At 41.8% G+C, this 15,808-nt stretch overlaps 1 protein-coding gene across 1 annotated transcript; it reads right to left on the bottom strand.

The window, feature by feature from the left end:
• Positions 1–5,777: 5,777 nt before the first annotated feature.
• On the bottom strand, positions 5,778–13,747 carry LOC120614219 (olfactory receptor 1J4). Its single transcript, XM_039876999.1, has 2 exons — positions 13,251–13,747; positions 5,778–6,720 (listed from the first exon to the last, which is right to left on the bottom strand). Exons 1-2 carry the CDS (start codon positions 13,745–13,747, stop codon positions 5,778–5,780), a joined length of 1,440 nt encoding a protein of 479 aa, XP_039732933.1.
• Positions 13,748–15,808: the final 2,061 nt, after the last annotated feature.

Genomic DNA, 15,808 nt, shown 5'->3' with positions numbered 1-15,808 from the left:
ATGAACACTATGTCAGAGAAACACATTTTTGCATTATTGCCTCATGAATCTTCAACAGTCCTAGCATAAGGGTATTATTAAAGCTTCATTATAGACATACTCAGAAAGAATGAGGACTATCATGACATCACATAGTAACTGCTGTACTCACAGTTCTGTCACGTTTTTAAAATTTCCTCGAATTTCTGCTGCTATGACCCCACTGTTTCTCTCTTTAATTAGGCAACAGAGCCAGCACCTTAAAAATTATTATTTCAAGATCTGAAAGCATCTCCATGCTCACGTAGCTGTCACAACTCATAGTCCTATAATCCTTTAGTTTCCAAATGGTTTTCTTAAGCCTTCAAGATCATTCAATTCATCAATATTTATTTTGTGTCCGGGAAGTAGAGAAAATAGTGATTTTTTTTCTTTCATTTACTAAGAGAAGCTGTGAAATTGCTTACAGAATTTCACATACATATTGTATGGTGGAACCTAATCTCAAAGGTAGATTTTTCTGATAATTTTCACAAGAGAGAGAATCTTTCCATCTCTTTCCATGAGTGGTAGAGGAGCTAAAGTTAAATGTCAAAATCCTCATATGCTTAGGAGAGGAACTCGGCATTCGCATTGTTGTGTAAGTATCTGACCGGGTAGGTCATCCCAGAAGGGAAACTGGGACCGCAGACATCTCCTGGAGGAGACCCAGGAGAGACGATCCCTAATAACACTGCGGAGCTGCAACTTGAGGGGAAGGAAACAATACAGAAACGGCGTCTTCATTCAGTCAGCAGCACGTGTGAAAGAGGTGGCTGGGAAAATGCTCAGTACAGAGAGAGGAGAAGCCGTTCGATATGAATTCGAACACTCCTCTTGAGAGGGTGAAAGCTCTGATGAGTTAGCATTAAGTATAGGTCAAATTCTTGGTCCTTCATGCTGACCATGTCATAATGTTGTTTTATTAGGCCTAATTTTCCTGCCTTTGTACCAGATATTGTCTCCTAAGCAGTCAGGAAATGGAGAGTCAGGTTCCTGGTCTCCACGATGCTACGGTTTACTAAATGCTCACAATGTCCTAGTGTTGAAGCACCTAACAGACAAGATCTGCAGTGGTTATCACTGTTTCTCTCCCTTTGACTTGGAGGCTGCTGGGCATTCCAAGCTAATCCCAAGGCGAAAAGCTATCCAGTGTGAAAAAGACAAAGATTCGAGTGTAGGCATATGGGACGCCTGGAGTGAGCATTTAGTTTCTAAACTATGTCAATAAAGTTGAAGAAGAGGGTCAAAAATAGTGGGCTTCCAGATGCCCAATTATTCAAATCACTGAAAAATGACCCCAACTCTTCTTCAAAAGGGACTTTTTTTTTTTTTTTTTTTTTTTTTTTTTTTTTTTTTTTTTTTTTTTTTTTTGGAGCTGCCTGTGTGGATTCTGATCTCTAGCAAGTAGAGAGTCAGCGTATGAGAATATTAAACACACACACACGCACACGTATTTGTAGCTTGATTTTAAGTCTCTATCCTATACATCATCTGAGTAAAGGAAGTGAGGATATGAGTTCGTTACACACAAAAGCAGTTATTGTGACAGATACACACTTGCCAAATGGAGACTTATAGATTTCTCTATCTTATATCAAGGTAGGTAAATGCAGTCAGGGTATGAGTCACCTTCACACAAATTTATGCAAAACTCAAAAACACAGTACAGTGTCACATGCACCTCACAGCGGCACACAGAACTATCACGCACCCTCTACCGCATGCATTGAAATCGTAAGCGGTCATACATATTCAAATCACAGGTGATGCACAGTGTCTTACACACAGCACACAGACAACAAACTCAAGGAAACGAAGTGCACACTTTCTGAGAGGAAATTTCCAGCCATCCATGACTTATATATATTCTAGGTGAGAGAACTCAATGTGTGAATCAGCGGAGTGCGTGCACGCACACACGCACATGTGCACATGTGCACACACACGACTATGGACATTTCTGGGCCCCAGCCGATCTCTACCAGTACTGTGAGTTCAGATACCTTCTGCTTCATGATGTTACCTGAATCTTCCCTTTCTGTGCAGAAGACCCAGGATTAAAGGAAGGAAAGCAAACATCGGTGGACTGAGGACTTTTACAGGATTTCATACTGTACACCAGATTCAAAATGATGGGCAGACAACCTCTTTGTACCCATCAGAAAGAACCCCGAGAGAAAAACAGCCCCAAATCCCTGAGTGGAGCAGCAGTCAGCTCGGGCTAATTACCCTACTTCATCCTGGGCCCTTGGGAAGGAGCATGTTTAGGGTCCAGAGGGCCAGAGCTGCAACTGGAGTCACAGGAGACGGTGTCCATGATGTTGGTGATATGTTGGGCTTCAGGTCAGTTCTCCGGATCGGAAGCAGGAAGTTCCCCGGTCACCGGCAGCCTCGCATCACAAATTCAGCTTCTCTGTTCAGCTGTGTATGGCCCAGGCAATGCACAGGCTCCAGCAGCTGCTGCAGGCTCCCACAGTACCTACGCAGACCTGTTTCAGACCTCCATTATACCCTTACTAATCCACGGGTCTCCCCTCGCCCCTGTGAGGTTCTGAAGCATAGGGTCCCTGCCTTGGTGAGAAGTAGGGAGATTGAAACCGTATGCTCTGGGGAAAATGATTATGAGCTTACTGCTAACTAAGAGCATACCTGCATATTTTGCCAAAGGTCTCAGAGACTCAGATTCGTCAATGTGGAAATAATAGCAGTTCTCGTTCTGTGGGTTTGAAGGATGGTTAAATAAGCACATAACGAAAGCTTAAAGTGTGTTAAGGTTTATTGTCATTGACGGTATCAGCAGGGATCAACCATGGCTCACACGAGGTGCTTGCTTATTTTTTAATTAATTCTTTTGTTCGTTCATTCACTTAAATCATAATTAAGTTTCTCACAAAAATAAGATAGTGATACATACTTTGGAGATATAGCAGTGAGTAACAGAAACAGAAACCTCTCTTGGGGAATACGCTTTCAAGTAGGAGGTGCAGAAAAAATGTTAATGCAAAAAAAATGGTAGGAAAATGGCAAAAATTCCTGGGCTATAGTAAAAATAAGACTTGCAGCAAGAGAGAATCCCAAATGTCCATGAACAAGTGAATGGGGAAAAGAAAGCTGTATATGATCATACAATGAAATTAATGTCCTCATACTCAGCAATTTAAAAAATGAATGAATGAATAAAAAGAATGAGAGATGTATTGATGCATATTCTAACATGGTGAATCTCAAAATGCTTATGCTGACTGCAAGAAGACAGCAGTAAAAACTATACACAATATGATTTTATTTAGATAAACTTCGAGAAGATGCAACCTAATCTATGTGACAGAAAACAGATCAGTGATTCCCCTGGAGACAGATGGAAGGAGAAATGAAAGAGCAGAAGGGTGGGCATGAGGAAACTTCATAATCTCGACAGCTTTTAGTGATAGTTTTGTGGATGCACACATGTCAAAACTATTCCAATTGTATACTTTAAATATGTAAAGGTTTATACTTCGAAATATCTAGAGATGAAATATTGCCATTTGTGCAAACAGGAATAGATCTTGAGAGTATTATACTAAATGAAATAAGTCAGGTGGAAAGAAAAGACCTGTATGATTTCACTCACATGAGGCTTCTAAAACAAAACAACACAGGAACAAACAAAATAACACACAGACTCATAGATACAGACAACAGAATGGTGGTTACTAGAAGGGAAAGGGTTGGGGGAGGACAAATAGGGTAAAGGGGGTCAAATACATGGTGACGGAAAGAGACTCGACTTCAGGTGGTAAGCACACAATAGAGTATACAGGAGTCTCATTGTAGTTGTAACCCTGAAATTTATATAATGTGACGAACCAGTGTGACCCCAATACATTTATTTTTTAAAACATGAGTGTCTTTAATGGAAAAAAAACAAAATAAAGTATGATCATGTTTTTCCATATTGAATATTCCATATTGCCATATTGCCTAGCTACTGTACCTAGATATTTTGTCAAACACTATTCTAGATGTTTCTATAATGGTTTATGTTTGAATGAGATGAACAATGAAATCAGCAGGCTCTCAGTAAAGCAGATTGCCCTCCATACTGTAGGTGGGACTCATCTAGGCAGTTGAAGGCCTTAAGAAGAATTCTGACCTCCCCCACAGAAGAGACAGTTCCGTCAGCAGACAGCCTACACTTCAAACTGCAGCTTTTCCTCGGAGTTTGTCTGCCAGCCTACCCTGTAGATTTGGGACTATGAACCTCCACAGTTGCACAGTTGTATGACCCAATTCCTTAATATATATCTCTCTTTCTACACTCATGTGGAAACACACACACACACACACTCACGGCTTATTGATTCTATTTCTCTGGAGAACTGGCTAATGCATCTAAAATGACCGCAACTTAGTCACCAAATTTGTCCCCTGATATCTGTAAACGTATTCCGTTCCATTCCTCCCAGTCTTGGCCCTGTCTAGAGGCCCCCTTAATAGGCCAGGGGACATCTTACCTCAGGATATTGCTCGTTGCCGATCTTCATGCTTGCAGTGCTTTTCCCCTGATATCCCCATGCTCCCTGACCTGTCCTCAGTCCTGTCTTCATTTCGATGTTATCTTTCCCATTTTGTATTCCCAGAACTTAGAAAATCGCCTGGCACATAATATTCACACACTAAGTGTTTTTCTGTGTGTGAGTTGTCACGGCATGCACTCAGCTTCTCCCAAGGGGAAGTGGCACCGCTGAGAGTGGGAACAAAACAACACTCCTATTTCCAGACTAAAATTAGGCCGATATAGGTTGTATTCACCACAAAAATTCAACTCAGAGGCAAAAAGTAGAGTCTTCCTGGAATGGGGAAATTTGATCTTTCGATTGACTACTCTGTGCTGCCCTGTTAAGTACTTGTCACAGATACATTCAAACTAAAGTTCAATTAGCCCTCAGAAGCACTTTATCAAGTAGATACTACATTAAGAAGGTAAGCGTTCTGGACCTTATTCAAATAAACATTGAAAACTTTACTGAATATTTATAGCTATGGAAAACAATAGTAAGAATGAGTAAATAAGGAGCTGATTGATATTGCATTTACTTCAACGAGTACAAACTCAATTATAATTAAAAGTTATATCACCTATTCCTAAGGAGGGTTTCTTTACCTATCAAAAATATATTCCACAAAACTTAAACTGGCTCCACTGTAACGTACAAATCTTCATTTCATTATAGGCGAAATGGGACATAGTATAGCCCATTGAGAATTCTGAACAGCTACCACCAGGGCGTCTACAAATCGGGTGTGAAAAAGTGTAGATTAATCTAAAACACTGTCACATTTCGTACATCTAATCATGTCTTAAAGCAAAAGCGGTTTTATCTTTAGAAAGGGAATGGAAAATGCTGGTGCTGTTTTCATTCTGAGAGGTAGTTCGTGTGTTCTGTGTCTCAGCAAGTCTCCTCGCTCTCCAGTAAGAGACAAAAAAGGCTCAACCTATTTACAAATGTGAATGACACACGTGACTGATAAGTAGTTTGTTGCTTTGAAGACTACAAGATAAACGCATGTTTCAGAAATGCCATATTTAGAATGATTGAAAAATAAATGGACACCAGATATGATTAAAGATGAAAGGATTAAATCCAATAACGTATCAGCCTATGAAGAACCCTTGGGAGGGTGCTGGCAACATACGTGATAGACGTACAATTTTTTGAGAAGATATATATGACAAACCCCGTGGGTGAAATAAGAACACAGTTAGATGATTCTCACTTGGTGACTAGGATGTTGTTTCTGAAAAGAATCCCCAGAGCCAATTTTATGTCTCTGTTCCTTAGGCTGTAAATAAAGGGGTTTAACATAGGGGTCACCACTGTATACATCAGAGAGGCTATTCTGGCTTTGTCGTTGGAATCGCTTAATGAAGATGAATAGTACAGTGCTAGAGTTGTTCCATAGAAGAGAGACACCACAGAGAGGTGGGAGCCACATGTGGACAAGGCTTTGCGGAGCCCTGTGGTAGAGGGAACTCTCAGGATAGAGGCCCCAATACAGCCATAAGAGACCAATATACCACTCAATGGAATAATGGCAAACACAGCCACTACGATGAATATCACCATCTCATTGACAGAGGTATTTGAACAGGACAGCTTGAGTAGGACGGGTAGGTCACAGAAGAAGTGGGGAATGATATTGTCAGCACAGAAGGACACCTGAGCCAGGAGGAGGGTGTGCAAGAGGGCAGTGCCACAGGAGACAAGCCAGGAGCCAGCCACCAGCAGCACACACAGCCCCTCCCTCATGATTATGGTATAGCGTAGAGGGTGACAGATGGCCACGTACCTGTCATATGCCATCATTGCAAGAAGGAGATTATCAAGACAGCCAAAAACTATGAAAAAATACATCTGTGAAATGCACCCTGCATAGGGGATGAATTTGTCCATAGAGTACATGTCCCTCAACATCTTTGGGACAGTGACAGATGCAAAAGAGACATCAGTGAAGGCCAAGTGGCTGAGGAAGAAGTACATGGGCGTGTGGAGGCGAGAGTCCAGCCTGATGAGCAGGATGATGAGCAGGTTCCCCAGCACCGTGGTCAGGTACATGCCCAGGAACAGGGCGAAGAACACGCCCTGCTGCTCTGGCCGGATGGGGAGCCCCAGGAGGAGGAAGCCAGAGACACTGCTCTGGTTCTCCCTCCTCATGCTGCTCCTCTGTCTGCAGGAATGAAGGGAATGGGAATTATCAGAGACTTTGAAAGTCTCATTATGGCCACCACAATAGGGACTCTTATTTTCTCCTGGAGAAGAAGAATAACTGCTTGAACTTATATCATCAGCTAGTGCTGCTAAAGCAAGCAACATGCTCAAATGTCCTACACGATGTCTTGCAAAAAAATACATTCTTCTTATTCTTTCAATCAACCAGGTTTTGGCATTATGATACTAATTGGAGTTACAAGAACAAATGGGACACACAGGACCTCTTCCCTTGGCGTGCCAACTCTCCGCGGAGCACCTGACAGAGGCTGACCAAAGATATGGATCTGCAGCCAGGGCAGTGCAGTGATTCTGACCCCACCTCTTTCTAGCTGATGACTTAGGGAGCTATGCCTCTATTGGCTTCATCTTGTTCACTGTAGTGTGAAGATACCAAATAGCACATGTACACATTTAATAGGAGGATTCCAATTCAATACACGTGAATATCTAAGAACAGTGTCCTGAATAAAATAAACACACAAAATTTTAGCCATTGCTTTTACGCCAGGATAAGTATCCAAATAAAACCAGGATCGAGTTCAGAAATTTAACAGAACAACATTACGAGATGGTCAGCATGATGGACCAAGAATTTCACCTACCGTTTCTGCTAACTCATCAGAGCTCTCACACTCTCAAGGGAAGTTTCCAATCTCGGATCTTATCACTGGGATAAATCTGATGGAACTTGACATAGTGCAAGTTCATCTTTTGCCAAGATATAAAACGTACTTCATTTCGTGTCTCTGTTTATATCTGGTGATGCAAGTTGGCTCAGAAATAGTAGAAAGAAAGACATCTGAGATCTGTGATCTGAGAACTATGGCTGCCGAAGGATGGGAGGTGTCTATTAGAATTCACAGTTACCTGGTTGACAATGGCTATTTCCCAATATTGATCTTCACGCTTGTAATAATTGACCTTTAATGAACACTATGTTAGACAAACACATTTTTGCATCAATGCCTCATTGAATCTTCAACAGTCCTAGCATAAAGCTGTTATTAAAGCTTCAATGTAGACATACTCAGAAGGAATGAGAACTATCATGACGTTACACAGTAACTGCTGTACTCACAATTCTCTCACTTTTTCACATTTCCTAAATTCATCGAATCTCTGCTCTTATGACCCTACTGTTTCTCCCTCTCTTTAACTCGACAACAGAGCCAACACCTTAAGAAATATTATTTCAGGATTTGAAAGCATCTCCTTCCTCACATACCAGTCAGCACTCACAGTCCTATAGGCCTTTAGTGTGCAAATGGCTTTCATAAACCTTCAAGTTCATTCAATTCATCAATGTTTAATTTGGGTCTGGGAAGTAGAAAAAATAGTGATTTTTTCTTTCATTTACTAAGAGAAGTAGTGAAATTGCTTATGGGACTTCACATAGATATTGCATGGTGGAACCTAATCTCAACGGTAGATTTTGTGATAATTTTCACAAGAGAGAGAATATACCCATTTCTTTCCATGGGTGACACAAGGGCTGAACTAAAGTTAAATGTTCAAATCCTCATATGCTTAGGAGAGGAACTCGACATTCACACTGTTGTGTAAGTATCTGACCGGGTAGGTCATCCCAGAAGGGAAACCGGGACTGCAGACATCTCCTGGAGGAGACCCAGGAGAGACGATCCCTAATAACACTGAGGAGCTGCAACTTGAGGGGAAGGAAACAATACAGAAACGGCGCCTTCATTCAGTCAGCACCACGTGTGAAAGAGGTGGCTGGGAAAATGCTCAGTACAGAGAAGAGGAGAAAGTGTGACCTGGAGGTTTGCATAGGCCTAATTTTCCTGCCTTTGTACCGGATATTGTTTCCTAAAAAACGGGAAATGGAGAGTAGAGTCCTGGTCACCACGATACTACAGTGTACTAAATGCTCACAACATCCTAGGGTTTAAACAGCTAACAGACAAGATCTACAGTGGTTATCACTGTTTCTCTCCCTTTGACATGGAGGCTGCTGGGCAGTCCAACCTAAACCCAAGACAAAAACTATCTAGTGTGAAAAAGACAAAGATTCAAGTGTAGGCATATGGAACGCCAGGAGCGAGCATTTAGTTTCTACACTATGTCAATAAACTTGAAGAAGAGTGTCAGAAATAGTGGGCTTCCAGGCGCCCAATTATTCAAATCACTGAACTCAGTGTGTGAATCAGTGGAGTGCGCCCCCCCCACACACACACACACGTGCACATGTGCACACACACGACTATGGACATTTCTGGGCCCCAGCCGATCTCTACCAGTACTGTGAGTTCAGATACCTTCTGCTTCATGATGTTACCTGAATCTTCCCTTTCTGTGCAGAAGACCCAGGATTAAAGGAAGGAAAGCAAACATCGGTGGACTGAGGACTTTTACAGGATTTCATACTGTACACCAGATTCAAAATGATGGGCAGACAACCTCTTTGTACCCATCAGAATGAACCCCGAGAGGAAAACAGCCCCAAATCCCTGAGTGGAGCAGCAGTCAGCTCGGGCTAATTACCCTACTTTCTCCTGGGCCCTTGGGAAGGAGCACGTTTAGGGTCCAGAGGGCCTGAGCTGCAACTGGAGTCACAGGAGAAGGTGTCCATGATGTTGGTGATATGTCGGGCTTCAGGTCAGGTCTCCGGATCGGAAGCAGGAGATTCCCAGTCACCGGCAGCCTCGCATCACAAATTGAGCTTCAGTGTTCAGCTGAGTATGGCCCAGGCAATGTACAGGCTCCAGCAGCTGCTGCAGGCTCCCACAGCACCTACCAGACCTGATTCAGACTTCCATTACACCCTTACTAATCCACGGGTCTCCCCATGCTCCCGTGAGATTCTGAAGCATAGGGTCCCTGCCTTGCTGAGGAGTAGGTGGATTGAAACCGTATGCTCTGGGGAAAATGATTATGAGCTCGCTGCTTACTAAGAGCATATCTGAGTATTTTGCCAAAAATCTCAAAGACTCAGATTCTTCAATGTGGAAATAATAACAGTTCTCGTTCTGTGGGTTTGAAGGATGGTTAAATAAGCACATAAGTAAAGCTTAACGCATGTTAAGGTTTATTGTCATTGACGGTATCAGCAGGGATCAATCATGGCTCACATGAGGTGCTTGCTTATTTTTTAATTAATTCTTTTGTTCGAAAATTGACTTAAATCATTATTAAGTCTCTCACAAAAATAAGATAGTGATATATACTTCAGAAATATAGCAGTGAGTAACAGAAACAGAAACCCCTCTTGGGGAATACACATTCAAGTAAGAGGTGCAGAAAAAACATTAATGCAAAATAAATTGTAGGAAAATGGCAAACATTCCGGGGAATAGTAAAAATCAGACTTGGAGCTAGGGAGAATACCACCTGTCCATGAACAGGTGAATGGGGAAAGAAAGCTGTGTATGTGTATGCAATGGAATAATACTCAGCAATAAAAAAAAAAACAAATGAATAAAAAGAATGAAATTTGTATTGATGCATATTCTAACATGGGTGAGCCACGAAATGCTCATTCAGAGTGCGAGAAGACAGCAATAAAAGTATATACACTGTATGATTCCATTTAGATAAACTTCGAGAAGATGCAACCTAATCTATGTGACAGAAAAAGGATCAGTGATTCTCCTGGGGACAGATGGAAGGAGCAAAGAAAGAGCAGAAGGGTGGGCACGAGGAAACTTCATAATCTCGACAGCATTTAGTGATAGTGTTGTGGGTTTACATATGTCAAAACTATTCCAGTTGTATACTTTAAATATGTAAAGTTTTATACTTCAAAAAATCTAGAGATAAAATATTGCCATTTGTGCTAAACAGGAATAGATCTTGAGAGTATTATGCTAAATGAAATAAGTCAGGTGGAAAGAAAAGACCTGTATGATTTCACTCACATGAGGCTTCTAAAACAAAACAACACAGGAACAAACAAAATAACACACAGACTCATAGATACAGACAACAGAATGGCGGTTACTAGAAGGGAAAGGGTTGGGGGAGGACAAATAGGGTACAGGGGGTCAAATACATGGTGATGGAAAGAGACTCGACTTCAGGTGGTAAGCACACAGTAGAGAATACGCATGTCTCCTTATAGCTATAACCCCGAAATTTATATAATGTGATGAACCGGTGTAACCCCAATACATTTATTTTTTAAAACATGGGTGTCTTTAATGGAAAAAAAAAAAGTATGATCCTGTTATTCCATATTGAATATTCCATATTGTCAGATTGCCTAGCTACTGTACCTAGATATTTTGTCAAACACTATTCTAGATGTTTCTATAATGGTATATTTTTGAATGAGATTAACAGTGACATCAACAGGCTCTGAGTAAAGCAGATTGCCCTCCATAATGTAGGTGGGACTCATCTAGGCAGTTGAAGTCCTTAAGAAGAATTCTGACCTCCCCGAAAAAAGAGACAGCTCCGTCAGCAGACAGCCTTCACTTCAAACTGCAACTTTTCCTCGGGTTTTTGTCTGCCAGCCTAGCCTGCAGATTTGGGACTTACGAACCTCCACAGTTGCACAATTGTATGAGCCAGTTCCTTAATATACATCTCTCTTTCTACACACTCGTGGACACACACACACACACAGAGACACACACACACACTCTCACAGCTTATTGATTCTATTTCTCTGGAGAACATTGGCTAATGCATCTACAATGACCGTAACTTCTCCACCAAATTTGTCCCCTGATATCTGTAAATGTACTGCCTTCCATTCCTCCCCCTCTTGGCCCTGTGCAGAGTCCCCCTTAATAAGCCAGGGGACGTCTCACCTCAGGGTATTGCTAGTTGCCGATCTTCATGCTTGGAGTGCTTTTCCCCAGATATCCCCATGCTCCCTCACCTGTCCTCAGTCCTGTCTTCGTTTCGATGTTATCTTTCCCATTTTTTATTCCCAGAACTTAAAAATCGCCTGGCACATAATATTCAGGCACTAAGTGTTTTCCTGTGTGTGAGTTGTGACGGCATGCACTCAGCTTCTCCCTATGAGAAGTGGGAGCGCTCAGTGTGGGAACAAGACAACACTCCTTTCTCCAGACTAAAATTAGGCCGATATAGGTTGTATTCACCACATAAATTCAACTCAGAGGCAAAAAGTAGAGTCTTCCTGGAATGGGGAAATTTGATCTTTCAATTGACTACTCTGTGCTGCCCTGTTAAGTACTTGTCACAGATACATTCAAACTAAAGTTCGTTTAGCCCTCAGAAGCACTTTATCAAGTAGCTACTACATTAAGAAGGTAAGCATTCTGGACCTTATTCAAATAAACATTGAAAACTTTATTGAATATTTATAGCTATAGAAAACAATAGTAAGAATGAGGAAATAAGCAGCTGATTGATACTGCATTTACTTCAACGAGTACAAACTCAATTATAATTAAAGTTATATCACCTATTGCGAAGGAGGGTTTCTTTACCTATCAAAAATATATTCCACAAAACTTAAACTAGCTCCACTTTAACGTACAAATCATCATTTCATTTTAGGCGAAATGAGACATACTATAGCACATTGAGAATTCTGAACAGCTACCACCAGGGGGTCGACAAATCGGGTGTGAAAAAGTCTAGCTTAATCTAAAACACCGTCACATTTCCTACATCTAATCATGTCTTAAAGCAAAAGCGGTTTTATCTTTAAAAAGGGAATGGAAAATGCTGGTGCTGTTTTCCTTCTGAGAGGTGGTTGGTGTGTTCTGTGTCTCAGCAAGTCTCCTCGCTCTCCAGTAAGAGACAAAACAGGCTCAATCTATTTACGAATGTGAATCACACTCCTGACTGATAAGTAGTTTGGTGCTTTGAGACTACAAGATAAACGCATGTTTCAGAAATGCCATATTTAAAATGATTGAAAAAGAAATGTTCAATGGATACGATTAAAGATGAAGGGATTAAATCCAATAACGTATCAGCCTATGAAGAACACTTGGGACGGTTCTGGCGACATAGGTGATAGACATGCAAGTTTTTGAGAAGATCCATATGACAAAGGCCGTGGGTGAAATAAGAACACGGTTAGATGATTCTCACTTGGTGACTAGGATATTGTTTCTGAAAAGAATCCCTAGAGCCAGTTTTATGTCTCTGTTCCTTAGGCTGTAAATAAAGGGGTTTAACATGGGGGTCACCGCTGTATACATCAGAGAGGCTATCATGGCTTTGTCATTGGAATCACTTGATGAAGAGGAAAAGTACAGAGCTATAATTGTTCCATAGAAGAGAGACACCACAGAGAGGTGGGAGCCACATGTGGACAAGGCTTTGCGGAGCCCTGTGGTAGAGGGGACTCTCAGGATAGAGGCCCCAATACGGCCATAAGAGGCTATAATACCACTCAATGGAATAATGCCAAGCACAGCCACTGCGGTAAATATGACTAGATCATTGACAGAGGTATTTGAACAGGACAGCTTGAGTAGGAGGGGAAGGTCACAGAAGAAGTGGGGAATGATATTGTCAGCACAGAAAGACAGTTGGGCCAGGAGGAGGGTGTGCAAGAGGGCAGTGCCACAGGAGACAAACCAGGAGCCAGCCACCAGCAGCACACACAACCCTTCCCTCATGATGGTGGTATAGTGTAGAGGGTGACAGATGGCCACGTACCTGTCATATGCCATCACTGCAAGAAGGAGATTATCAAGACAGCAAAAAACTATGAAAAAATACATCTGTAAAATGCACCCTCCATAGGGGATGAACTTGTCCTTAGAGTGCATGTCCCTCAACATCTTTGGGACAGTGACAGATGCAAAGGAGACATCAGTGAAGGCCAAGTGGCTGAGGAAGAAGTACATGGGCGTGTGGAGGCGAGAGTCCAGCCTGATGAGCAGGATGATGAGCAGGTTCCCCAGCACCGTGGTCAGGTACATGCCCAGGAACAGGGTGAAGAACACGCCCTGCTGCTCTGGCCGGATGGGGAGCCCCAGGAGGAGGAAGCCGGACACGCTGCTCTGGTTCTCCCTCCTCATGCTGCTCCTCTGTCTGCAAGAATGAAGGGAGTAGGAATTATCAGAGACTTTGAAAGTATCGTTATGACCACCACAGTAGGATCTCTGACTTTCTCCTGGAGAAGAAGAATAACTGCTTGAACATATATCTTCAGCTAGTGCTGCTAAAGCAAGCAACACGCTCAATGCCCTACACGATGTCTTGCAAATAAATGCATTCTTCTTATTCTTTCAATCAACCAGGTTTTGGCAGTATGATCCTAATTGGAGTTACAAGAACAAATGGGACTCACAGGACCTCTTCCCTTGGTGTGCCAACCCTCCGGGGAGCACCTGACCGAGGGCTGACGAAAGGTATGGATCTGCAGCCGGGGCAGTGCTGTGATTCTGGCCCACTTCTTTCTACCTGATGACTTGGGGAGCCATGCCTCTCTTGGCTTCATCTTGTTCACTGTAGTGTGAAGATACCAAATAGCACACGTTCACATTTAATAGGAAGATTCTAATTCAATACACGTGAATATCTAAGTAGAGTGTCCTGAATAAAATAAAAACACAAAATTTTAGCAATTGCTTTTATGCCAGGATAAGCATCCAAATAAAACCAGGATCAAGTTCAGAAATTTAATAAAACAACATTATGACATGGTCAGCATGAAGGACCAAGAATTTGACCTATACTTAATGCTAACTCATCAGAGCTTTAACACTCTCAAGAGGAGTGTTCGAACTCATATTGTATCATTCAGGGAAATCTGATGGAACTAGTCTTAGTGCAAGTTCATCTTTTACCAAGATATAAAACGTACTTCATTTCATATGTCTCCGTTTATATCTGGTCCTTCATGTTGGCTCTGAATAAATAGGAAGAAAGCCACCTGAGACCTGAGATCTGAGAACTGGGGATGCCAGTGATTGGGAGGTGTCTATTAGAATTCACAGTTACCTGGTTGACCATCGCTATTTCCAATACTGATCTTCACATTTGTAATACTTGACATTTAATGAACACTATGTCAGAGAAACACATTTTTGCATTATTGCCTCATGAATCTTCAACAGTCCTAGCATAAGGGTGTTATTAAAGCTTCATTATAGACATACTCAGAAAGAATGAGAACTATCATGACGTCGCACAGTAACTGCTGTACTCACAGTTCTCTCACATTTTAAAATTTCCTCGAATTTCTGCTGCTATGACCCCACTGTTTCTCTCTTTAATTAGACAACAGAGCCAGCACCTTAAAAATTATTATTTCAAGATCTGAAAGCATCTCTCTGCTCACATAGCTGACACAACTCTTAGTCCTATAATTTTTTACTTTCCAAATGATTTTCTTAAGCCTTCAATCATTCAATTCATCAATATTTATTTTGTGTCCGGGAAGTAGAGAAAATAGTGATTTTTTTTTCTTTCGTTTACTAAGAGAAGCTGTGAAATTGCTTACAGAATTTCACATACATATTGTATGGTGGAACCTAATCTCAAAGGTAGATTTTTCTGATAATTTTCACATGAGAGACAATCTTTCCATCTCTTTCCATGGGTGGTAGAGGAGCTAAAGTTAAATGTTAAAATCCTCATGTGCTTAGGAGAAGAACTCGGCATTCGCATTGCTGCGTAAGTATCTCAGGGAAGAGACCCAGGAGAGACGATCCCTAATAACACTGCGGAGCTGCAACTTGAGGGGAAGGAAACAATACAGAAACGGCGCCTTCATTCAGTCAGCAGCACGTGTGATAGAGGTGGCTGGGAAAATGCTCAGTACAGAGAAGAGGAGAAGTTGTGACCTGGAGGTTTGCATAGGCCTAATTTTCCTGCCTTTGTACCAGATATTGTCTCTAAGCAGTCGGGAAATGGAGAGTCAGGTTCCTGGTCTCCACGATGCTACAGTTTACTAAATGCTCACAACGTCCTAGTGTTTAAGCACCTAACAGACAAGATCTACAGTGGTTATCACTGTTTCTCTCCATTTGACATGGAGGCTGCTGGGCATTCCAAGCTAAACCCAAGGCCAAAAGCTATCCAGTGTGAAAAAGACAAAGATTCGAGTGTAGGCATATGGGACGCCAGGAGTGAGC

The sequence above is a fragment of the Pteropus medius genome, unplaced genomic scaffold, assembly GCF_902729225.1.
Source record: "Pteropus medius unplaced genomic scaffold, Ma_sr-lr_union100, whole genome shotgun sequence".
Taxonomy (NCBI): Eukaryota; Metazoa; Chordata; class Mammalia; order Chiroptera; family Pteropodidae; genus Pteropus; species Pteropus medius.
The sequence above is the reverse complement of the archived record's forward strand: the minus strand, read 5'-3'. Positions and strand labels throughout refer to the sequence as shown.